This window comes from Pan paniscus, chromosome 18 (assembly GCF_029289425.2).
Source record: "Pan paniscus chromosome 18, NHGRI_mPanPan1-v2.0_pri, whole genome shotgun sequence".
NCBI classification, from domain to species: Eukaryota; Metazoa; Chordata; class Mammalia; order Primates; family Hominidae; genus Pan; species Pan paniscus.
In genome coordinates, this window is record NC_073267.2 from 13,428,110 (window position 1) to 13,454,244 (window position 26,135).

At 47.2% G+C, this 26,135-nt stretch overlaps 1 protein-coding gene across 4 annotated transcripts in view; it reads left to right on the plus strand.

Annotated features, from left to right (window-relative positions):
* Window positions 1–12,901: 12,901 nt before the first annotated feature.
* Window positions 12,902–26,135, plus strand: part of SHISA9 (shisa family member 9) — a 664,814-nt gene continuing 651,580 nt past the window's right edge. The window contains exons 1-2 of one of the 4 annotated variants that reach the window (XM_034939811.4): window positions 12,902–13,957; window positions 19,811–22,974. In XM_034939811.4, coding sequence (XP_034795702.1) covers window positions 13,272–13,957; window positions 19,811–19,913 — 789 coding nt within the window. In that variant the 5' untranslated portion in view covers window positions 12,902–13,271 and the 3' untranslated portion in view covers window positions 19,914–22,974. Of the gene's footprint in view, window positions 13,958–19,810; window positions 22,975–26,135 lie in introns of those variants that run through there. The other 3 variants (XM_003832690.6, XR_004666778.3, XM_034939810.3) reach the window with 3 other exon arrangements.

The window sequence follows — 26,135 nt, forward strand, 5'->3', positions numbered from 1 at the left end:
TCACGGTTGTAATACTGGCACTTTAAGAGGCTGAGGCGGGAGGATGGCTTGAGCCTAGGGGTTCGAGACCAGCCTGGGAAACATAATGAAACCCTGTCCCTACCAAAAATACAAAAAATTAGTCAGGTATGGTAATGTATGCCTGTGGTCCCAGCTACTTGGGAGGCTGAGGTGGGAGGATTGCTTGAGCCTGGGAGGTGGAGGTTGTAGTGAGCTGAGATTGTGCCACCACACTCCAGCTTGGGTGACACAGCCAGACTCTGTGTCCAAAAAAGAAAAGAAAAGAAAAGAAAAGAAAAGACAAGACAAGAAAAGGCTTTTCTTTGGTCGAGGTCAAGGTCAAGGATCTGTCAAAGGTGGAGCTGGAAATGGAACTCAGGTTGTTGCTGTCGTTATTAATCCATGCTAATAGAAACTTGCTTTTTTCTTTTCATTTACCCTTTGTCCATTCCTCCTTCTCTTTTTCTTTCCTTTTAAAAACTCTTTAATCAGTTTCTTTCCTTAAATCGTTGAAGCATACAGATGGTTTTAAAAAGTAGTATATAAAAGTATACAGGGAAAAGTATTTCTCCCTCCCACTCCAGTTCCTATCCTTAGAGGCTACCACTGCTTCTAGCATATCTTTACAAAGATAGTCTATAGAGTCTAAGCATGTGTGTGTGTGTGTGTGTGTGTGTGTGTGTGTGTTATTATTTTTGCATTTTAAAACTGTATCTTGAAGATCATATATATAATATATGTAACATCCTGGGGATCGGGGGCAGTCATACCTAAACTGAGTTTCAGTTTTTTAAAAATTCCTTCTTTTTAACCACTGTATAGTATTCCATTATTACATGATATGAAAACACTGTAATTTATTTAGCCAAGTTCTCACTGATAGACATTTAGGTTGCTTTCAATCCTCTGCTATTACAAACAATGCTTTAAAGAGCACGTTTCATGCCCATCGATGATAGACTGGATAAAGAAAATGTGGTACCTATACACCATGGAATACTATGCAGCCATAGAAGGGAATGAGATCGTGTCCTTTGCAGGGACATGGATGGAGATGGAAGCCATTATCCTCAGCAAACTAACGCAGGAACAGAAAAACAAACATTGTATGTTCTCACTTATAATTGGGAGCTGAACAATGAGAACACATGGACACAGGGAGGGGAACAATCCACACCGGGGTCCTGTAGGTGAGTGGGGTTGGGGGAGGAAGAGCATCAGGAAAAATAGCTAATTCATGCTGGGCTTAATACCTAGTTGATGGGTTGACAGGTGCAGCAAACCACCATGGCACACGTTTACCTATGTAACAAACCATCCTACACATTTACCTCGGAACTTAAAATAAAAATAAAAATCAATTAAAAAAGCACTCTTCTACATATGTCTTTGTGTATGTGTGAGTAATCCCTGCCCCTTCTTCTATCTTTTCCATCAAGTTAATTAATGGAATCAGGAAAGACAGAAACAAAAAGGAACATTTGGTGGTGAGGTGATAGAGGCCTGAGTAGAGAAACTGGAGACAGAGTATCTTGGTCAAGATCCTTCTAGTTGTGAGTAATAGGAATCACCCTGAACTTGAAAAATGGGAAGAAGGTAAGAGGAATTTATTGGCAGGTCCAGGAGTATCACACAGAACCCCCAAATCTCAGGAACGAGAAAGCCATCAGTGATGTAGTCAAGTCTCTTTTTGCCTTATTTCTGCTTCTCTCTGAAATAGAACTCATCTTCTCTTTCTGCCTCCCAACTCTTTCTGCTCCTCTTTGTACATAGAGGAAGACGGTGATACCCAGTGGTACTCCAGTATGTGGATCCTCAGCACAGACTGGTTGGCTTTTCCTTAGTCTAAGATGGATGAGGAGGACCTGGTTAGCCACAAAAGTGACCTGATTATTGGTTAAATAATCAGCAAACCTGAACTTGTTCTTCTTTTCTTAACATTTTGTTTGTTTGTTTGTTTGTTTGTTTGTTTGTTTTTGAGATGGAGTCTTGCTGTATCGCCCAGGCTGGAGTGCAGTGGCATGATCTTGGCTTACTGCAACCTCCACCTCCTGGGTTCAAGAGATTCTCCTCCCTCAGCCTCCTGAGTAGCTGGGACTACAGGTGTGTGCCGCCATACCCAGCTAATTTTTGTATTTTTTTTGTAGAGACGGGTTTTGCTATGTTGGCCAGACTGGTCTCGAACTCCTGACCTCACGTGATCTACCTGCCTGGGCCTCCCAAAGTGCTGGGATTACAATCATGAGCCTCTGTGCCTGGCCTCTTTACTTAACATTTTTTGATGAGGTACCATCTATTATGGGAAAACTCTGAGCTTCTTAACAAGACATTTACATTTTTTAATCTGACCCTCTACTTGACCTTGCTGTCCAGTCTGTTCTGTTCAAATGCCCAGGCCATGCCAAACATTGAATCATTTTCTCACATACCCCAAGGATGCATGACTTGGCTGGCAGAGTATAAGGTAGATTTCAGCCCCACCTCATCCTTGGTTGGTGCCTCTCTGGAGTGCACGTCTCCATAACATGTGAGCAGAAGTAGGAAATTAGAGCCAGAAAAGATTAGGAAAAAACCCTTGATCATGGGATGGGGGGTTAATGCTGGGTTTTCCATTATATGGATATAGCGTTTGAATTATTTTTACCCAAGTTACAAAGGTCCTGGTGGTCCTGGTAATACAATGTCCATGGACAATGAAATCTGGGGTTAGCACCTGGGTTTCACAGATACCTTCCCCATACTTTCAGATCTCCCTATTTTGCCCCTGTCCTGGCTAAGCTGGCTATGGCCTCTGAAGACACCATGACTATCAGAGTTGGCACAGCTGATGTTGTTGATGGAGTGGATGTCCCTATGCACATTTGGAGGCCAGGAAGTCCATCACCAAGTCCTGTTGGGTCTGCTGACCTATGGGATTGGTCCTCTGTTGTAACCTTGAATTACTGACTTTTTTTTCCCCCCCGAGACGGAACCTCGCGCTCTCACCCACGTTAGAGTTTAGTGGCGTGAAGGCTCACTGCAACCTCTACCTCCCAGGTTCAAGCAATTCTTGTGCCTTAGCCTCCCAAATAGCTGGGATTACAGGCACCTGCCACTACACCTGGATAATTTTTGTATTTTTAATAGAGATGGGGGTTTCGTTATGTTGCCCAGGCTGGTCTTGAACTCCTGACCTCAAGTGATCTGCCCGCCTCGGCCTCCCAAAGTGTTGGGATTAAAGGTGTGAGCCACCATGCCTGGCCAATTATTGCCTTCTTACTTTTATCCTGGAATAAAGCGACTGACAGTGTTCCACTTCTAGCATTGAGTTCCCTGGTCTGTTCTCCATTAAGAAGCCAGTCATCCTTTAAAAATGCAAATCTTGGGCAGGTCACATCTGCTTCAGTGCCACTTCTTTGCCCTAAGGTTAAAATTCAAACCTCCTACAAAACTCTGTTTGATCTGGACCTTGGCTACCTCTCAGCCTTAATCCCCATCTCCTCCCCACCCTCCTAGCTCAGTAAGAGTTTTACCTAGCTCATGAACAGTCATCCTTATTGGTAACTTAGTTTAAGCATTATTTGCTATACTAGTTTTCTCTTGCTTCTGTAGCAAGTTACCACAAAAGTGTCTTAAAACAGGCAAAATTTATTCTCTTTACAGTGCCGGAAATTAGAAGTCTCAACTGAGTCTTAAGGGATTAAAATCAAAGTGTCAGCAGAGTTGGCCGATTCCTTCTGGAGGCTCCAAGGGAGCATCTATTCCTTGCCCTGTTTTTTAGCTTTTCACGTCCTTTTCCAGCTTTTGTGACTTCTGGACCCTTCCTCCCTCTTCAAGAAACATCACTCCAATCTGTTCCTGTCATCACGTTTCCTTTTCCTCTTCTGTCATCAAATCTCCCTCAATCTCTTTTTTTTTTTTTTTTTTTTGAGACAGAGTCTCACTCTGTCGCCCAATCTGGAGTGCAGCGGTGTGGTCTTGGCTCACTGCAACTTCTGCCTCCCATGTTCAAGCAATTCTCCTGCCTCAGCCTCCCGATTAGCTGGGATTACAGGCATGTGCCACCACGCCTGGCTAATTTTTGCATTTTTAGTAGAGATGGGGTTTCACCATGTTGGCCAGGCTGGTCTCTAACTCCTGACCTCAGGTAATCCACCCGCCTCGGCCTCCCAAAATGCTGGGATTACAGGCATGAGCCACTGCGACCCGGCCTCAATCTCTTTTTGATAAGAACATTTGTGATTACATTTAGGGCCAACTTGGATGATCCAGGATATTTTCCTCATCTCCAGATCTCTAGTATAATCACATCTGCAAAGTCCTTTTTGCTAGGTAATAGGTTTTAGGTTCCAGGGATTAGGACCTGGATATCTTGGCGGACCATTATGACTGCTCCAGCCCACCATTCTACCTTCCTGATGTCCAGGTTGTATTACATGTATTAAACTCTCTGCCTGGTTCCAACAGGATGCTATCCTCCGATCATAGCATTTATTACATATCTTATAGTTGTCTCAAGGCAAGGGCTGGTTATAGACACACCAATCCTCTATCCTTACCTGAGCACATAGGAAAACTACATGTCCCAGCCGCCTTGGTTCTTCCATTTGGCTCACGTGACTGAGTTCAAGTAATGGAATATGGTGGGAATGATATATGCCACTTCCAGGCTAGCCCAGATATTGCCCCACTTGATCCTTTCTCACCTCCATCCACATGGCTGGAAGTAAATGATTTCAGGATGATGCTGGATTTCTAAGTCATCATTTATTCTGTTAAGGCACTGAGATTTTGGGCTTGTTTATCACAGCAGATGACCTAACCTGACTAATCAATCTGTTTTCTTTATCGGATTGTAAGCTCTTTCTTATTTATTGTTGACTCCAGCCCCTAACGTAGTGTTTGGCACAAAGTGAACATCTAATAAGGGCTTGTTAAGTGAACGAGAGGCAGTTGGATTTGGGATGAGACATGGGTGTAGGAGTGGCTGGAGTGAGACTAGACGGACTTGCAATTGTCATTGTGAGAAGTGATAAGGGCCTGAACTAAAGCAGTGACAATGGAGATGAAAGGAAAGGAAGGATTCAATATTCACTTAGAAGGGAGAATTGACAGAACTTAGTGACTGTTGGGATATGGAAGTTGAGAAGCAGAGTGATGTCAAAGACCTCCCAGTTTATTGGCTTGGACATGTGTCTTCATACTGGTACACCAAACTTTCAAATTTCCGAGGGTTATTCTGAATATGTAGGTGAAAACACAGCTTATTCAGCTCTCTATGACTGTTAGTTCTTTGGTTGCAGTAGAATTCATGTGTACCAGCTTCTGAATCTGCAAAGCCCCTTTTGCCAGGTAATAGGTTTCAGGTTCTAGGGATTAGGACCCGGATATCTTGGGGAGGGGGGCCATTATCCAGCCCACCACTCTACCTTCCTGACCCCCAGGTTGTATTGAATGTATTAAACTCTCCCCTGAGTCCAATAGGACGCTATTTTCCAGTCAGAGCTTCTATTACATGTATTACAGTTGTCTCTTGAGGCAAAGGCTGGTTATATACTCGCCAATCCTCTGAATATTGTTGGTTGGGCAGCCTTGGTGATAGGGAGATTTTCATTTGATTGTGGTTGGTAGTAATGAGATTTAAGCTATATGGTAAATTGATACAAAAAATAGGCTGCATTTATTCACGCGTCACACATATGCATGCCTCGGTTTTCAGTGTAACTTTGTGGCTCTTTCTATCAAGAGAAGTCTATTTCTCTACCCCCTGAATCTGGACTGGCTTTATGGCTTGATTTGGCAAATAAAATGTAGCAGAAGTGATGGGGCGCATGTTCTGACATCGGGTCTCAATAGGATTTGTGTGTTTCTTCTTTCTTTCTTTCTTTCTTTCGTTCTTTCTTTCTTTTCTTTCTTTTTTTTTTTTTTTTGACAAAGTCTTGCTCTGTTGCCAAGCTGGAGTGCAATGCGCAATCTTGGCTCACTGAAACCTCCACATCCCGAGTAGCTGGGACTACAGGCACCACGCCCAGCTAATTTTTGTATTTTTAGTAGAAACAGGGTTTCACCATGTTGGCCAGGATGGTCTCCACCCCTTGACCTCATGATCCACCTGCCTCGGCCTCCCAAAGTGCTGGGATTACAGGCATGAGCCATTGCACTTGGCCTCTTCTTGCTTTCTTAGGACCTGCCATGCCGCTTTGCAAAAAAAGCTGGGCTAGCCTGAGGGAGTATGAGACCTCATGGAGTGGAGAAGAGCTGTCCCAGCTGAAGTGTATTCCAGGTGAACCTGGACACAGCTGGCCTGCAAGACAGCAAATGCATGAGTGAGCCCATCCAAGATCAGGATCGTGCAACTGAGACCAACCTTAGTTGCCAGCCCACAGAACTGTTAAATAAATAAAAATGGTTGTTGTGAGCCGGTAAGCTTTGGGGTGATTTGTTACATGGCAAAAACTAACTGATACATTCTGTATTTACAGGAGTCTGAGCAGAGAGACAGGGGGTCTGCAGAGTAAACAACTGTGGGGTTTTCATCTAGTCTCCATTGATTCCTGGGGATACACTAAGTTATTTTAATCAATGTAGTTAGCTGGAAAATGCATGATCCCAAAACCTATTTTGGTTTCATAGCATAGTTGGAAGGAATTAAATTATATAGATAATTGCTTAAACTTACTACTTCATTTGTAAACAAAAGCTACTGCGAAGCTCTTAAATTAGTGGCCACAGACTTGAATTTCACCTTTAATAAAATGACTAAAAATTGGTGTCATTTAAACCCAATTAACAGGTTTGATCATTTTTCCCTGATAAGAATTTTTTTTTAAATACCACACACACATCCCTCATAAACACAAAACTAACATTTACTAACTCCAACGTTATTTGAGAAAGTAAATTGTGACACTAATACAATGTCCAACAAATGTGAAAGGTGTTTACTCAATACATTTTATCAGCCTTATTTTTCTCAATTTCCTATGAACCATTGAAACCTTCAACACATATTGGTATTGTTCTAGCATTTGAGAACTGTTTTTTTTTTTTTTTTTTTTTTTTTGAGACAGAGTTTCACTCTTGTCGCCCAGGCTGGAGTGCAATGGCACGATCTCAGCTCACTGAGCTCACTGCAACTTCCGCCTCCTGGGTTCAAGCAACTCTCCTGCCTCAGCCTCCTGAGCAGCTGAGATTACACAAGCCGACCACCACGCACGACTAATTTTGGTATTTTTAGTAGAGATAGGGTTTCACCATGTTGGCCAGGCTGGTCTCGTACTCCTGACCTCAGGTGATCTGCCCGCCTCAGCCTCCCAAAGTGCTGAGATTACAGGCGTGAGCCACCCCGCCTGGCCTAAGAACTGCTTTTGAAGAATGTCTACCAAAATTCTTCCTGCTGCTTCTGAAAATGCTTACATGCATTTAACTATGACTTCTCAAATGCCGCCATCCCTGAGAAGCCATCCTTTCCTCTGTAAATGGAGCTAAACATCCTCTTTTAAGTTCCTGTAACCTTAATCCCTATTTCTGCTAGAGGTGCATCACCTGTTTACGGGACCAGCTACAATATTGGTGGTGCTCAGTGCAAAAGTCAAAATGATTTTTCCCAGTGCCGAGCACTGAACCAAGCACGGGGCCCTTTAGAACATGGAGAACTGTGGGACTGCACGGGTCCCATACCCATAAGGCCTTCTCTGTCTCTATATTTCATCTTCCCCTGAAGATTTTGAGATCTTGGAGGGCAAAGCCCTTGTCTCAGTCATCTATCTTCCTGGACATCAGCACATTGCCTGGCATCTTGTCATCCTTCAGGTTTACTATAGTAAGAGTGACCATTTATTAAGCACTGCTGAGGTTCTATTCACTGGCCACCCACTTTATGCAAAGTATCAATCATCTGTAACATCCCTGGGTACAGGCACCCTTCTTATTCCCATTTTCCAGATGAGAAAACTAAGCTTGGAGAGATTAAGTGATTTATTCAAAGTCATAGATATCCTATGAGAAAGAGCCAGAACTTAAACACAGCCATGACTCTGGGTTTCAGTCAATTTTGCCCCTCAGGGGACATTTGGCAACGTCTAGCAGCATTTTTGGTTGTCACAACCAGGGGGTGCTATTGGCATCTAGTGGGTAGAGTACAGGGCTGCTGTTAAATGTCCTACAATGAACAAGACAGCACAAGACTTTCTCACCCACATGTTCCATACAGGGGCAGGTTCCCAGAAAGTACCCACCTGTGGTAGTGACTGTATTTACTGACTTGATGTGTTCGGAGGAAATCGACTTTTTTTCTTTGCAGAGCAAAATGAACCCGGATGATTCTTTTCTCCTTTTAATATTTTTCAAAGACTCAGGAAACAGGCTGGGGCAATTTTCCAGGGAGTAGCGCTTCACCTCCCGCCCACCCCACACAGAATTATCCACTCCAAAATGTCTATAGTGCTGAGATTGAGAAACCCTGGATTGAGGGAAGACCAAAGCCTGTGCTTCCTGAACTTCAGTTTTTAGTACCAGACACTTCACATTGTTTTCTTTATTTTTATTTCTTTATTTGTAAATACTATAATTTTTTTTCCATAATTGACTTTACATTGATAGACTTAAAATTATTAACTATACACCTTAAACATTTATTCCAGTGAATCCATGTTTGATGCATTATTATTTTCTTTCGAATACACATTGAAATATCTGTAAAACTATTGATATAAAAAAGATCTTTGTTGGGGTACCACCAAAAATCATCTTCCCTACCACCACCAGTCCTGGGGAACCAAACTTCAGACCTAGTTCACTTTTTTTTTGAGATGGAGTATCCTTCTGTTGCCCAGGCTGGAGTGCAGGGTGTGATCTTGGCTCGCTGCAACCTTTGCCTCCCAGGTTCAAGGAATTCTTCTGCCTCAGCCTCTCGAATAGCTGAGATTACAGGCATGCACCACCACGCCTGGCTAACTTTTGTATTTTTAGTAGAGATGGGGTTTCACAACATTGGCCAGGCTGGTCTTGAACTCCTGATCTCATGATCTGCCCACCTCAGCCTCCCAAAGTGTTGGGATTACAGGTGTGAGCCACCGCACCTGGCTTAGACCTAGCTCACTTCTCTAAGGCTTCCCTCATCTCTTCAGGAGAGAATAAAATACATCAAATCAGCTTATTGCTCGAAACTGGCAAGGTGCTAGCTACATTTCACTTCTGTTTTTTTCTCTCTCTCTTTTTTTTTTTTTCTCCTCAAGGCTAACAGTTGCTTAAAAACCTCTTTGAAACCCTAAAAGCCACCTGAGGAGGACAATTAACAAACCACTCATTCTGGTGAGGGCCAGAGCACATACAATTCAATTTGTTGAGTTGCTTATGGACAGTGGTGGCAATGTCCTGGTAACCAAACATCCTTTGTTATTGAGACATGGTTCCCTTCTCTAATTGTTAGGGAGTACAATTGCATTCTTTTTGCTGTGTGTACTGCAGTCTGACATAATTAAGGCTAGAGCAAATGAGATTCTTCTTTAGATATTAAAAGTGCCTGTGTTGTAAATAATAATGTCATCCTCTCTTTCATAGAAAGCACTTTCATTAAGAGCTGCATTTTAATATCAATGCATTTGCATGAATTCATTTGGGTCACGTGGGGGGACATTGATGATGATTTTTAATCTTCCATGAGCTCGCCAGGTGTTCCAATTAGGTCATTTATAACGCCTACCCCTCCCTGCCAGGAGCCCTGAAATAAATACTTTCTCACTCACATTTTCCATACAGGTGTTTGTTCCCAGTAAGTACCTACCCATGGTAGTAACTGTATTTACTGACTTGATATGCTCAGAGGAAATTGACTTTTTTCTTTGCAGAGTAAAATGAACCCAGAGGATTCTTCTCTCTTTTTAATATTTTTCAAAGGCTTGGGAAACAGGCTGGGGCAATATTCCAGGGAGTGGTGGCCACTACAGCAGACAGGAACAGGAAGGGAATCTGGTTTGGGGAAAGCTCATGATGGGATAGGAGGTTTAAGGTTTAGAATCATTGGCACATAAGCCACACAGGGTGGCTCTCTGCTTCCTTCCCAAGCACAAGCTCTGCGCTCTTCTTGACACAAACAGGGGGCAGTCTCTGTTAATTAAAGTGAGGAGCAGCAGCCACAGTGAGCCTCCTCTGAGGACCGGAGTCAAATGTCCAGGTGACATGCAATATTTTACAGAGATTGGAAGCAGATTCTGAAATGGACTTTTCTGTCCAGATTTTGTCTCTTTTCTCTGAAGTATTTTTTTAATCAAATTTACAAGTACCTTAAAACTCCCAACCCTTGCAGAAAGAACCCTGTGACCTAGTGTTCTCCCATGTTCCTGGTTAAACTCTGCCCTAATACCTGCTGAGGTGGAGTCGGACACAGAGTGGAGGAAGAGGCCGGGGTTAGGAGTTGGGCGTCTAAATCCAGCCCTGGTGGGGTCATTGCTGTCCATGTGATCTCCCACAAAGGTCTTAACCTCTGAGCCACAGCTTCCTGGAACATAGGAAGCCCGCTGGAGGGTCCTTTTCCATTTCCAATGTAGTATATAGAAAACTCCCACCCTTTATATACATAATGACAGCAGATACTCCATCATCCATGCCCTAAGTGTTCCTTTCCTCTTTTGGTTTAAGACAGAGTCTTGCATAAATTAATTAATACAACCCATGCATTTTTTTGAGTGTTTACCATGCTTAGAAGTGTACCCCGGGGCTGCACCCTGCAGCCCCGCACAACCCCAAAGGCTCAAATCCCTGGAGTTGCGCACAGGGCTGGAGGGCGCCGCCATGGACCTGCAAGGCAGCTCCGTATGCCTGGGTTCTAGGGGCTGGGGACATGGTATGGGAGTCAAGGCCTTCTCCATTACACAGTTTACATCTCAGTGCAGGCAAACAGATGAAAACGCAAATACATAATACAGTAGGAGGTAGACAGAAAGTTTGGAGGCCTATTTTATGTAGTGGCTGGAGGGCAGTTTCTGGACTCAAATTTCTTGGGTCAAATGTCAATTCTGGCACTCATTTCGCAGAGCTACTTGGGCAACTGGTTTAACTGCTTTGGGCCTCATTCTCTCCCTCTGTTGTGTGGGCCTGGTACTATTACCTAAGGGAGAGAGAGTTACATGAAACCAGTCACTCGGTGGTTCAGCAAATATTTCCAGACTGTCTGCTATACGCTGGGCACTGCTCTAAGCTTTCTTGAGGAGCTGCTTTTAGAAGAAACAAGCTTAGCGAGTATGTTGCAGGCACTGAATAAATGTCAGCTCTCATTAGCTCTCACACACCAGTGCTTGTGTTTGTAGGACTAACAAGGTGGTGGTGGGCGTGGGTTGCCAGTCATGACAGACTTTCCATACTCTCCTATTTTGGGGATCCTATTATAATGAATTTGGTGAATCTGGATTAAACGTGTTCATACCTTCCCCAGGTGGGTTTGGAATACAATACTCCTGGGTATGCCCTGTCAATGTCTTGCTGTGTGTTTGCAAATCTTTTTTGAAACATCAAAATGTGACTTTTTTTTCAAAGAGAAGGGGCGATTAGCCAAACTTCTCATTTGGAGAAAACTTGCAACAGAGTCCCAATAAATCCTCCCACCCTTTCTCAATTCAGGGGACCCTAGTAAACCATTTTACATGTCGCCCAACTTTTCGTTCTCTGAAGATGCCCTGAGAAGCCCTTGACTGCAGCCAAGTGGAGAGGAGGGTTGTGGAAACATTATCTCCTTGCAAATCGCCTAGCAGCCTGCAAAGTGTATACTTAGTTAATGCAATTAAAAAACAAAACGCCGGGGCGTGGGGAGATCTAAATTTGGTGTAGCAGCTTTGGTGCAAATCCTGTTTTGGGGCTACTGGAGTCAAATTCAAGCAGAGGAGAGAAAGAGGTGGGAGAAATGAGAGAGGGCCTCCGGGGAGCTGGAATTCGCTAGGAGAGAGAGGGCAGATTTGGAAACACAGAGGAGACGGGAGGCTGGAAGCTGAGGAAGCAAGGCAGAGCTCTGCAGCCCCCGGTGAGGATTTCCGGGGGGATCCGTGGGGACAGGGGCCAGCCAGCTCCAGAGACCGATGCGCGGGCTCCAGGTCCGGGAGGGTGGCTAAGGCTGGGTGCCCAGGCCTTGCGCTGCGCCAGATCCGGGAGCGCAGAGGCGGCGCCGCGGTGTGCCCTCCTGTGGAGCGCAGAAAACGCTGCGGGGGTGAAGAGGGACAGAAAGCGGCAGGTTCGAGAGGCTGGGGGACTTCCAAGGAAAGACCTTCCAGGACACGCCATAGCCTCGGCCTTGTTCGGCTGTCCCCTCTTACCCCCGACCTTCTTTGATTCGTTCATCCCGAGCCCCTCTCCCCCGGAGGGTGCTTATCCCTGGCCCAGGGGCTTGCCACCTGTCCTTCCCAGCTCCGCCTGGGTCCTTGCTTGGGCCCAGAGAGTTGAGCCATGCGGGTTGCGCTCAGGGCTGGAGGGCGCAGCCGGGAAGGGCAAGGAGGCCCCGCACGCCTGGGAGGGGCGATCCTGACCAGACTGCACCCAGTCTGTCTTGGAGTGAAAGCCATTTAGTCTGTCCCCATCCTCTCCGAGTCATCCTTCCCCTGATGGACAGATTTCGGCCGCCGCTCCTGCACACGCACCGGTGAAAAAGCTACGAGCCGAGCCGCCTCTGCGCTCTGGACAGGGCTGAGCCGCGCCTCCTACCCAGAGAGGGCGCGGGAGGTCCTGCCGCGGTTTTCCACCTGCCTGGAAATCCGAGCGGCTCCTCTAGCCTCGGCGGCTGCCGAGCTCGCTCCTCCCCGTCCGCTCGCCTGGCTCAGCTCTGCACGCCCCCCAGCTAGCTCCCGCTCTAGTCACCTCTTCCCCGCGCCCCCGCCCCTCTAGAGCTCGCGCCCGCCCCCCCCCCCACCCGCGCCTCCTCTGCCCGCCCTCCTCCCCCTCCCCCTTCCCTCCTGCCCTCCCTTCATTCCACAAGTGTCGCTTCGCTCTCTTCAGCGCACTTGGCGAGCTGGTGAGGTGAGAGGGATACTGCGAGAGGGCTAGGGGCGGCCAGTCCGGGGCTGCCGGCCAAGGCTAGGCGCTGCCAGCCCGATTCTCCTCTGCTCTCCACCCCCGCCTCACCCAGTGGCCGGCCGGACCTGCACCCCGCGCTTGACCCCGCTCATCCTCCCCCCGCCCGGCCGGGCGCGCTCCTCCCCGGCCGGCCCCTCGGCGCGCGGCGCGCTGGAGGCGAACGCGGGCTGAGGCGAACGCGGGCTGAGCCGAGCGCAGTGGCCGCCGACCACCGAGCGCCCCGCGCCGCTCCCTGCATGTGCGGCCCGCGGCGGCTCGCAGCTCCCGGCAGCAGCCTCGGCAGCTTCGGCCGCGCCTCGAGAGGCGGCCGCAGAGGCTCCAGCGGCGGCCGAGCGGCCGAGCCCGGGCTGGGAGACACCATGCGCCGCGTCCTTCGGCTGCTCCTCGGTTGCTTCCTCACCGAGCTGTGCGCCCGCGTGTGCCGGGCGCAGGAGCGAGCGGGACACGGGCAGCTGGCGCAACTGGGCGGCGTGTTGCTGCTGGCGGGGGGCAACCGCTCCGGGGCCGCCTCCGGAGAGGCCAGCGAGGGCGCTGAGGCATCGGACGCGCCCCCGACCCGGGCGCCCACGCCGGACTTCTGCCGGGGCTACTTCGATGTCATGGGCCAGTGGGACCCGCCGTTCAACTGCAGCTCGGGCGACTTCATCTTCTGCTGCGGGACTTGTGGCTTCCGGTTCTGCTGCACGTTTAAGAAGCGGCGACTGAACCAAAGCACCTGCACCAACTACGACACGCCGCTCTGGCTCAACACCGGCAAGCCCCCCGCCCGCAAGGACGACCCCTTGCACGACCCCACCAAGGACAAGACCAACCTGATCGTCTACATCATCTGCGGGGTGGTGGCCGTCATGGTGCTCGTGGGCATCTTCACCAAGCTGGGGCTGGAGAAAGCGCACCGGCCCCAAAGGGAGCACATGTCCAGGTGGGCTGCCTCCCCTTCGCCCTCCCCTCGGGGCTTCGCTCTCCCTGCTCTCTCCTCCCCACCTTCCCCCAGGCAATGGCGCTCCCCACGGTCCCCGCTCCCCTCATCCCAGCCTCTCCGCTGGGGGATGTCACCGGGAAGCCAACTTCGGCTTGGAGCACGGAGAAGGGGCGCTGGGCTCAGCACAGGTGTGGGTCTGAGCGTGTTCGTGTGTGTGTGAGCGTGTGTGTGTGTGAGTGTGTGTGTGACTCTGCTCCCTCACCCTCTGGCCGCCTCCTCCCGCTGGTGACTGAGGCGGACTTGAGACACATAGCCTGGGAGCCCGTGGCCCCGAAGTCTTGGGATTTGGGGAGAGGGTCCATGGCACCCCCTCGGATTCCAGGTGCTAGCTTTTTGGTAAACAGGGGCAGGCGAGCCCGAAAGGGGAGGGGGGCGTGTGTGAGCCCGAGCGCGCGTGTGTGAAGGAGGGAGGGTCAGAGTGAGTGCCGCCTGCAACTCGTACGACTCGCGAAAAGGAGACGAGGGAGGTGGAGTGAGGGGAGGGCGAGAACAAAAGCCTTGCTTGGAGCGGCCGCCTCGCTTTCCCAGAGCTTCGCCGTCCCTGGATTTGGGACCTCAGCTGCCCCCGCCCCTTTACCCACCTCATCCCTTTCTCTGGCCACCACCTCTCCCTGCCCGGGGCCGTGGCCATCGCTGCAGATTGAGCCCCTTGCCCTGGCTGGCGTGGACACCCGGGGCCCGAGCCCCCTCCTCGCGCGCCCTCACTTCCAAGCACCCTGATTTCGTCAACTTTCGGGTTTGCCTTGTTCATTATGCAAGCCCCAGCACCAGCTAGTTGCAGCAGATGGGAGAAGGCTTTGGGGGATTAATGGAGCTATTTGCCTTTTGCTTTTTTTTTTTTTTCTTTTAAGTGTCTAAATCGATTCGCAAACTCCGTAACTTTGGAGGCGGAGGACGCAGCCACTAGGAGCACTAAGCCCCCGGCCGCGGGAGAGGCTGGGGGTTGGCGTGAGGTCCGGGCGGGCGGGGTGGAAGGAGCGACTAGCGGCCTGCGAACAGCTGGATGGTTGGGGCATAAGCTTTAACTGTCCCTTTTCAGAGTCTGGGCAACGAAGTCGCTGTATTTTCCTCTACCCTCTCCCCACCCCTTCTTCCGCGCCCCCTCTGCCGGGGGCCTGCGTGTGTGCGCGCGTGTGTGCACGCGCTCCGTGTGATGCCTAAAAAATCTGAACAAAGAGACCCACCAAAAATAGGCAAAGGAACATCACCACCTCACTAGTAATTATTTTCTATTTATACGCAGAGTATCCGATGAGATTCTTTTTTTTCCCCCCAGAGAGAAGAGATTTTGGGGGAAGAGGTGAGGAAGTTCTCGGTTTGGGTCAGCAGGGAGCTGTGGGTGGATGGTAGGGTCTTGCTGCACAGAAGTAAGCTCCGAGGGGCTTCAAAGAAACCCTGACCTACTAAAGGAGTAAAGCTCTGGCCCCGCCCACCTTCCGCAACCACAGGGTGTCCTGTCCCCAGCCCCACCGGCCAGGCCAGTCCCTGTTAATTCCCCGGGTCTGTGTTAAGATGAGGGGAGAAGTGGTCTCAGGACTGAGGCAGCGGGTGTCGCCTTGGTAGGGAAAGATTGACTCCGAGACAGGTAGGCTGCCTTGCAGATTTGGTTAACTACTGCTGAAATCTCCACCAAGCCCTGCCCTCGCGAGCCAGCTCTTAAAAGAGTCCTCCTTGATGGTTGGCCTGACGGGAGGTGAGCAGGTGGGGAGAGGAGCTAACCTTTGGGCATCTGTGGGAGAAAATGATGCTAGATCAGCCCTCTTTGATCTGGGCGTTCTGGTGACAGCTCTCTACCGGTTACCCAAGGGCCCAACTTCCTGGTCCTGCCCCCGTGCAGCTCTGCTGGGGGAAAAATGAACACAGCTGAGCGGGTTGCAGCTACTTTCTTCTGCAGGTATAGGGAGGGTCGGCCTGGTGGCAGAATCTAGGGGACCCAGTCCTAGGGTACCAGAGCCTCAACACAGGTCCTTCCAGTATACATTTTTGAGAATTCCAGAATGGAGTGGAAGTGCATACTCCCGAAAAGAGAGTTGTTGATTTTTACTGGCAGCTTCTAAGGTATGATTTTCAACTGTAACTGCTGTGTAGTATTACCTAGAATGTTTTATAAAAAAAATCCTGTCACCAGGGGTCCCACCCTAGGCTACTTAGATCCAAATCTCTAGGGTGGGACCTGAGCATCTGTATTATTATTTATTTTTTTTTTGTATTTTTAGTAGAGACGGGTTTTCACCATGTTGGCCAGGCAGGTTTTGAACTCCTGACCTCCAGTGATCCTCCCACCTCAGCCTCTCAAAGTGCTAGGACTACAGGCATGAGCCACTGTGCCCCATTGCATCTGCACCTTGAAAAGCTCTCCAGGTGATGCTAATGTGCAGCCAATCGCTGTTAAGGAAAAGGAACTAATGCCTGCTGAGCACTGTGCAGGGAGCCAGGCACTGTACTGGGGTGTGTGTGTGTGTGCAAGTAAACACTCTCTCATTTAGTTCTCACAGCTATCTTATGAGACAGGTACTATTTTAATATTCACATACATGCAAGAAAATCATGGCTCAGGTGAGGTGCTGTGTCCAAGATCACACAGTTAGGAAATTATGCATTACCAGTCTCCTGGTTTTAATTGTGTCTGGGACGGATGTTTTCAGATTGAATAAACATCAGGATCTGGGGCAGTGTCCTAAAATGCAGATTCTTGAGTTCTATCCACAGAGATTGTGAATCAATAGGTTCTGGGTGGGCCCGAGAAATCTTCATTTAACAACCCCCACTCCCCTAATGGCTTTGAGATAAAGTGGTCCACACTTGGGGAAACATTGGTCTTGGGTTTGGGGATATTTCACAGGGCTGATGGAGGGATAGATTAATCCAGGAGAAAGGAGAGGAGCCACTGTGAATCTCTTATTTTATTTGCATTTTTTTTTTTTTTTGAGACAGAGTCTCGCTCTGTCACCCAGGCTGGAGTGCAGTGGCAGGATCTCCGCTCACTGCAACCTCCGCCTCCCAGGTTCAAGTGATTCTCCTGCCTCAGCCTCCTGACTGGCTGGGACTACAGGCATGCACCACCACGCCTGGCTAATTTTTTTGAATTTTTAGTAGAGACAGGGTTCCACCTGGCCTGGGGTTGGCCAGGCTGGTCTCGAGCTCCTGACCTCATGAGATCCTTTCACCTCTGCCTCCCAAAGTGCTGGAATTACAGGCATGAGCCACTGTGCCTGACCGTATTTGCATTCCGTTGCTTGTTTCTCAACGTATGTAACCTTTCTGTGGTGCTGGGGCTACCCCAGGTACCTGCCAAATGCATCCTGGGCTGCTTACGCAGTTAATCACTTGGAGTCCCAGCTATGGCAATTGACTCAGTAGCCTTTGCCGGATTGTGCCAAGGGATGCTCCAGTGGGTGTCAACTTGCCAAGCCTGGCATCAGAGAGGCTGCTATGACGCAAAGCAGCTTCCAGGTGAAATTAACCTGCCAGTCACAGCCTCTTAATTTTTGTCTGGAGCTGCAAGGGACCCTGAATGGGGGTTTGTTCTCATCCGGACTGAAAGCATATTCTCTTGAAAGACACAAAGTATGTTGTCGCACCCCCATTATAAACTTTGCCCCTAGTGACCAGTAAACTTGGGTTTTGCTGCAGAGGCCTCCAAGATACCAGTTTGCAGGTTCAGAGTCCTGGGCCTGTGGCCTGCTTGCTTCTGGGCTAATTAGGGCTGAGAAAAGGAGAAAGACAGCAATTCCAGGAAGCGGTGGGGGGAGGCTCGCATGGGATCTTGTAAGAACCGAACAAACGCCCATTGAGCAGCTGCAAGAGCAGCCACAGTCAGTCACTATTTATTAGAACAAATGACTGCACATGGCAGCCAGCTATGGATACCAAACCATGTAGACATGCTTTGCTTGATCTGCAAGGTATTTCTACTTAGGTGTTTTTATTTTTAAGTTTTCCTCAATTTTGGGTTGTGAGAAGTTTTAAACATACAAAAAAACCTTGAAAAATCATAAAATAACTTCACTATATCCTTTATCTAGATGAGGATTTCTCAACCTTGGCACTATTGACTGGAGAATCCTGCGTTGTACGGGGCTGTCCTGTGCATGGCAAGATATTTGGCGGTGTCTCTGGTCTCTGCCCACTGATGCTGGTAGCACACACTCCACACCCCAGTTTTGACAGTGAAAAATGTCATCTAAGGGCAAAACTGGCCCCAGTTGAGAACCACTAACTTAGATTGAACAGTTATTAGTATTTTGTCATAGTTGCTTTATTGCTCACACACTCTTTCCATATTTTTTTCTTTCCCTTCTCCTTCCCTCCATCCCCCTTCCCCCTTCCCTCCTTCCCTCCCTCCCTCCCTCCCTTCCTCCTTTGTTTTTTCCTTCCTTCCTTATTTCCTTCCTTCCTCTCTTCCTTTCTTCTCTTCTTCCTTTCCCTCCCTCCCTCCCTCCTTCCCTCCATCCCCCTTCCGCCCTTCCCTCCCTCCATCCCTCCCTCCCTCCCTTCCTTCCTTGCTTCCTTCCTGCTTTCTTTCCTCTCTTCCTTCCTTCTTCCCTTCCTCCCCTCCTTCCTTCTGTCTTCTTCCCTTCCTCCCTTCTTTCCTTCTTTTTTCCTTCCTCCCTTCCCTTTTCTCCCTTCTCTTTCCTTCCTTCCCCTCCCCTCTTCTCATCTTCTTCCCTTCCTCATTTTCTTCCTTCCCTCTTCCCCTCCCTCCCTTTCTTCTTTCTTTCTTGGCTGAAACATGTGAAAATAAGTTGCAGACATGACACTTAGTCCCTAATATCTCAGCATGGGGCTTTCCTGAGAGCAAGGACATTCTCCTACACAGCACAATTCCATTATCACACCCAAGAAAAAGAACAAAAATCCCATAATATCATCAGACATCCAGTCATTTAAAAATTTCTCACTCGCACAAAAACAGGTCTTTCAGAGCTTGGTTTTGCACATCAGGACCCAGCTCATTGTATTTGGCTGTGAAATCTCTTTAGTCTCTATTATGCATGGTGTTTTAAAACCAACTGAGACTCAGTTGCCAACATTTACAAACTGGGAGATTTCACGCAGGAATCCAGATTCCTGATTTCTCATGAGAACTCAGTGGGTCTGGTGACATTGGATCTGCATTTTCACACAGCAGCTATTGGTTGCCACTAAGTGATGACTGCCCCCTTCAGGAAGCTCTTGGGTTCATCTCAGTCACCACCTCCACCCAATTCACTCTGTTATGTTAACTGCAGCCCCTAGAGAGTCAGTCAAGTTGGTCTGAATAGCGCAGACTCCAGTCAGATGGCCTGAGATTCAATCTCAGCTGAGCCACTTAATAGCTGTGTGACCTTGGGAAGGTTGCTTCACCTCTCTGAGTCTCAGGCTGTTGTCTGCAGGTGGAGGATTCACTGAGACAGGGCTTGGAAAACAATGAGCTCAGGACCTGTCACATGGCTACTGCTCAGCAACTATTACCCTTTTATCATCATCCTTATTATTGAAATTTTTTACCTCTTGTCTACTGAAGAGAATTATGTTGTCATCTGGATCTCGGTTACTAACCCTTGCTCTGCTATATTTATTTAACTGTGTGACATTGACCAAGTCTCCTAACCTCTCTGGACTTGCATTTGAATCTGAGTGGGAGGGGCTGGCAGGTGCAGAATAGGAGGGAGGGTCTATATGTGACTACGTTAAATACATTGCAAAGTGTTGGCCTAAGTGGTGTTGACAAATCCTTGTTGGTTTTGCAATTTTGCCATAAGCTTATGTGTAAATTCTCATTTAATTTCACACCCTTCCCCCATGAGGTAGGCTCTATGAAAACCTGCTGTTTACGGAGGCACAGATTTCTTTCCAAGAGGATGAACCTGCCCCTGGAGAGTGGAGTGTCGGACTTCAAACCTGGACAGTCTGAGTGCATGGATCCTTGGCCGCTAGGCTGCACTGCGTTTGAGTGCAAACCTGCAGGAATTCCAGACTTCTCAGATCACAAAGAAGTACGTGATGCCCTGCAAACAACAGCTCATGCATCGGGGCCAGTTCAAGAAGCTACCGTAAGATGAAGACTAGGAATGCTTTCTATATCGGCCCCGGCAGGCCCAGACGTCTTGGTGGAGGCGCTGGTGAGAAATGACCTTGGGGACAGAAGCACATATGTGAAGCTCTCTACACTTGAAGCCAGTAGGGAACACATGTCATTATTTTGTCCACCTTCAAACAGAATTGGAAATCCAAGTGGCAAATGGCAGATAAGGGTCCTGTGTGTTTTTAAAACATGCTTCAGAAGAACTGGCACCCCTTGGAAAGAAATAGCAACAAATAATGATAAATGCACCTCCTCCTCTTGCCTTTTGCCTTCCAGTTTCTTTCCTGCCTCCCATCTTTCTATGCATTTGTGGTTATCCTAAGGCTTTGACCAGCTTCCCAGGCTGGAGAAGTCCATGTGTGCATGCATCTACTGTTGACCACAGAAAAGTCTTAATTTATTTTTCTTTGCAGGGTATGTTGACTTCTCTTTGGGCACTGAGTCCTTGCATTTTAAAAATCAACTTCATTGAAGTATAATTTACACAATAAAATGCACACATTGTAAGTGTGTATTTTGATGAGCTTGGACAAATGTCTACACCTGTGTAATCATTACTCTAGAAAGCTCACTCATGCCCATTGCCCTTGCATTTTTGAAAAATAATTGATGCTTCTTGTGCAAGAAGAAGTGCTCAGGAACTCTATTCAAGTGTTTAAAAGTCAACACATAGATTGGACATTGGGATACCTGGAGGCTTTGAAGCAAGATACCGGAACTCTGAGTTCTGTTTGGAAATATTGGTGTCATATATTTTTCATTGTAATTGGAAAGAAAAGAGATGCACCATTTTCTTCTTGTTCCTTGGATAAGCTAAGCTCATTCCCACCTTGGAGCTGTTGCACTGGCCCTTGTGTGGCTGGTCCCTCCTCATCACCAGGGTCCAAGCTCCAATGTCATCTTCTCTGAGAAGCCGTCCCTGACCAGGCTTAGTTGCTTCCCACCCCAGCCTGACACACTCCAGCCCATCACCCAGTCAGTGTTATTTGCTTCATTTTTACATTATGGTCTAAAATTAACTTGCTAGTTTACTGGTTTACTAGTTTATTATCTGTCTCCTTCCATTATCCCTCTCCTTCCCTCCTTCCCTTCCCCTTCCTTCCTTCCTTCCTTCGAGACACAGTCGTACTCTGTCACCCAGGCTGGAGTGCAGTGGTGTGATCTTGCCTCACTACAACCCCTGCCTCCTGGGTTTTAGCGATTCTTCTGCCTCAGCCTCCCGAGTAGCTGGGACTACAGGCACCCACCACGATGCCAGGCTAATTTTTGTATTTTTATTGGAGACGGTTTCACCATGTTGGCCAGGCTGGTCTCAAACTCTTGACCTCAAGTGATCCACCTGTCTCGGCCTCCCATAGTGCTGGGATTACAGGCATAAGCCACTGCGCCTGGCCCTTTTATTATTATTCATAGTAAGACACACAGGGACCACAATTGTCTCTTCTACTCAATAGTTGGATTCTGAGTGCCTAGTTCAGTATTTGGCAAGTAAGAGTTCTGCATTTGATATCCTGGTTTACCTGGCACAACAAAGTATCTCCAAATTCATTCATTCATTCATTCATTCATTCACTAGGTATTTACTGAACATCTAACTTATGCCCAACACTGTGCTGAGAGATATGAGATAACCATGAATAGTACAAAAGCAATCCCTGCCCTTGCAGAGCAAACAGCCAAATATCAGGAGACAGTAACACACAAGGAAATGTACAAGAAAGTTGAGCCAGCACTTTTATAAGTACTGGTTCTAGTACTAGCTTTCATAAGAAAGTACTGGTTCTAGTACTAGCTTTCAGTACTCTCTTGTGAAATTTTCAATATTCAGTCATTTCAACCTCAAAAATGGCAACATAATTATGTTTCAACATAATTGTTGTTTTAAACAAACAATTTTATTTCAACATAATTCTCCTGAACTGGGTGGAAGGCTATCAAGAAAAAGCTTAGCTTCTTCTTCAGGTAACTGCAAGAGACAGGGTTCTCTAGAGAAACAGAACAAATATACAAAGAGATTCATTATAAGGAATTGGAAGTCCAAAATCTCCAGAGCCTCTGTTCTTGTACAAGTCTGAAGGCTGACAGGCAGGAGAATTCTCTCTTTTTGGGGCAAAGGTCAGTGTTTTGTTCTATCCAGGCTTTCAGATGATTGGTTGAGGCTCACTCACATTAGAAGGGCAATCTGTGTTACTGGCATTAGAATGCAACCTGTTTTACTTAGCTTACTGATTTAAATGTTAATCTATTTCAAGAGCACCCTCACAGAAACACCCAGAATAAAGTTTGATGAAATATCTGGGCACCCCGTGGCCCAGTCAAGTTGACACATGACACTAACCATCACAGTACCCTTAGGGTCTTGTCACTCGGAGTGTGGCCTGTGAACCTGCAGCATTTTTATCTTCTGGGAGCTTGGGCACGATCTCAGGCCCCACCTCCTGCTTATTGATTCAGAATCTGCATTTTAACAAGATCCCCAGGTGATCTGGATGCACCTTAACATCTGAGAAGCACTCAAACTATGTGCCGCAAACAAACGCCAAATTCTTAGGCATTTGTGTGGCTTGGAGCACATAGTTGGTTCTTTCTACTGTCTAATTCATTACATTTTTTCAGCACATTCCTGTCTATAACATGTTTTTTTGTGTGCACCCCAATATATGCACATTTATAAGCATATGCATGAACCCACGAACAATGATTAGGTACATTATGAGGCATACGTAAGGACAGAAATTTCAAACCAAGCTTGAGGGTGAAATAAATATTATTTGAAAACCTGTTGCTAATTGTGATGACTTCATACTATCATTAGTTACTATCTCAATGCATAATGTACAGTGACGGGTGAAGTTTATCATTAATAAAAAGAATCTGGATTTTAACCATTCCTCCTGAGCATTTTCATTATTTTTATCTGACTTTGTTTTGATCTCAATAGACTGTAATTGTTTTACCCTTGTGAGAAGCTTTTGAAGAAAAGGGGAGGGGAGGCCAGTTTAGTGTTTTCTTGTGCTTGCATGATCAGTGCTATCTTCAGGCTGTGGTTTTGTTAAGAAGGGGGCATTTTTAAACCACATGTCTGCTTTGTGATGGTTAGCCAAGTCAAAAGTATTAGGTCGGTGCAAGAGTAATTGCAGTTTTTGCCATTACTTTCAATGTCAAAAACCACAATTACTTTTACCCCAAGCTAATAAATAATTTAATCTGTGCATCCCCTTCGGGGGCACATATAATTGCTATACAAGGCAGCACATCCCAGCGACGGGACTGCTGGTGGTCATCTTCCTTGGTCCAAGGTTCCTGATTCCTGCCATCTTAACATGGGCCTTCTGGGAGTGGGTGCCAGCATCAATACACATAAGACCATATAAAAAAGTTCTGACATTTCCTTCCCCCATACCAAATCGGTTTATGCAGTCCCTGGAGTGAGCGAGCCGCACTTCAAAGACTCTTTGTCCAGGAAATGAAGGTCCCTAAAGACTCTTCATTTCTGCCGCACACTCTAGGAAGGGCTGCCCTGGGGAAAAGTGTCCTTGGGCTTTTGGGCTGAAATTTCACAAATTTTGGTACTCAAGAGAAGCCCAGGGGACCTGCGGATGGCAGAACCGACCAAGTTCACAGTAGCCATTCTGATCACGTACTTTGTTATCCTTTCAAAAGCCTGAATAGTTCGGAGTTTTGGGGCGCGGGAGAGTGGGAGACTCCTTAGAAAATCCGATAAAAGTGATGGCTTCTTGCTCGAGAAACATGCACAAACACAATTTCTATCCAGTTTCAGAGGATTCAGCGATCCCCTGAAGCTCAGCATGAAGAGCCTGTTTACAAGTGAAAAAGGCAAGTTAGGTTTGGAAGGCCTCTGTCTTTTGTCTCAAAACTTTCTTTCCCTGTAGCCCCTTTGAGTTTCAGACCCTGCTTATTGCACGGAGGTTGCAAGGAGCCCAAACTTTGATTTCAAAGACGTTCAGGATTGCATCTGCTCCCAATCCCCGCACTGCTTAGTGAGTTCACGTGGGCAGTATTTCACTCTGTGAAATAGGTGATGCTGATGGACACCTTGTCACGTGCCCCTGCTCGTTGGCCCTCTTCCAGTTCCATTGGCCTTCTTGCTTGTTCTCCGAATATCTCAGCTCTTTTCTGTCTCAGGGCCTTTGCACTTGCTGTTCTTTCAGCCTGGAATGCTCTTCCCATCATCTTCACGTGTCCAACTCCTCACTGTTCAAGGCCCATCTCCAGTGTCACCCCCTCACAAAGGCATTTCCTGATTCACACCGAATCTCTCCCTCCTTTCTGTTTATTTGTAACTTAAAAAAAAAGTATACAGTTCAGTGGTTTTTGGTATATTTAAAAAGTGTACTTTAAAAAAGTATAGTGTGCGATTCAATGGTTTTTAATATATAGGTTGGTGCAAAAGTAATTGTGGTTTTTGTCATTACTTCTTTTTTTTGGCGGGGAGGAGGGGGACTGAGTTTCACTCTTGTTGCCCAGCCTGGAGTGCAGCGGCGTGATCTCAGCTCACTGCAATCTCCACCTCCTGGGTTCAAGCAATTCTCCTGCCCTAGCCTAGCCTCCTGAGTAGCCAGGATTACAGGTGCCCACCACCACGCCCAGCTAATTATTGTATTTTTAGTAGAGATGGGGTTTCACCATGTTGGCCAGGCTGGTCTTGAAATCCTGATCTCAGGTGATCCACCCGTCTTGGCCTCCCAAAGTGCTGGGATTACAGGTATGAACCACTGCAACCAGCCCATTTTTGTCATTACTTCTAATGGCAAAAGTCGCAATTCTTTTTGCACTAACCTAATACTTACAAAGTTGTGCCACCATCATCACTACTTATTCCAAGTCCAGTATCTAATTCTAATAAGGTTTTAATCACCCTTACAAAAAAAATCCATATCCATTAGCAGCCACTTTCCTCTCCCCTTCCTGTGTCCCCTGGCAACCATGAATCTACTTTCCATCTTTATGGATTTGCCTGTTCTGTACATTGGATATCAATGGAATCATACAATGTGTGGCCTTTTGTATCTGGCCTCTTTCACTGGGAATAATATTTTCAAGATTCATTTACATTGTAGCAGGTACTAGTGCTTCATTTCTTTGTACGGCTGGAGAATATTCCATTTCCTGTAACACATCTCGTGTGTCCATTCATCAGCTGACGGCCATTCAGGTTGTTTCCGCTTGTTGGCTATTGTGAAAATTGCTGCTGTGTCCCAGGCTCTCTTGATCACATTACTCTTATTTATTTGATTTGCAGCTCTTATTTATTTATTTCTTTTTTGTTTGTTTTTCTTTTTTTTTTTTTTTGAGATGGAGTCTTGCTGTGTCGCCCAGGCTGGAGTGCAATGGCGTGATCTCGGCTCACTGCAACCCCTGCCTCCCGGGTTCAAGCGATTCTCCTGCCTCAGCCTCCCGAGTAGCTGGGACTAGGGGCATGCACCACCACGCCCGGCTAATTTTTGTATTTTTAGTAGAGATGGGGTTTCACCATGTTGGTCGGGCTGGTCTCGAACTCCTGACCTCGTGATCTGCCCAACTCGGCCTCCCAAAGTGCTGGGATTACAGGAGTGAGCCACCGTGCCCGGTAGTTTATCTACTTAACATGTTTATTTATTTATTTTTTAAAAAATCTTCTCCCATAGAATATAAGCTCCAGGAAGGCAGCAACCTTGTTCATCTTGGGCACTGCTGTATCTTCAGGGCCTTATATAGTGCATGGCACATAGTAGACGATAAATATTTGTTGAAACAATGAAAGAATGATAGCTGTTGTTATTCTCTTGTCTGTTAGAAGACTCAATCTTTTCCTCTCATTCATGTGGGGCTCTTGCTGTTGTGGCTTCTCACAACGCGGCTGTTGTGAGAAGCATGTGCACTAGTCCGCGTAAAGTCCCTATGTAACCTCTGTCTCACAGCCGAGATGTCTTCTCACCAGCTCTAGTTCTTACCCCATCATTCCATTGCCCCGTGATCGACAGTTCCCCATGCTTGGGGCCTCTGTGGCCTTAGCACAGTCTCAAATTTGAATGTGTAGCAGATTCTTGC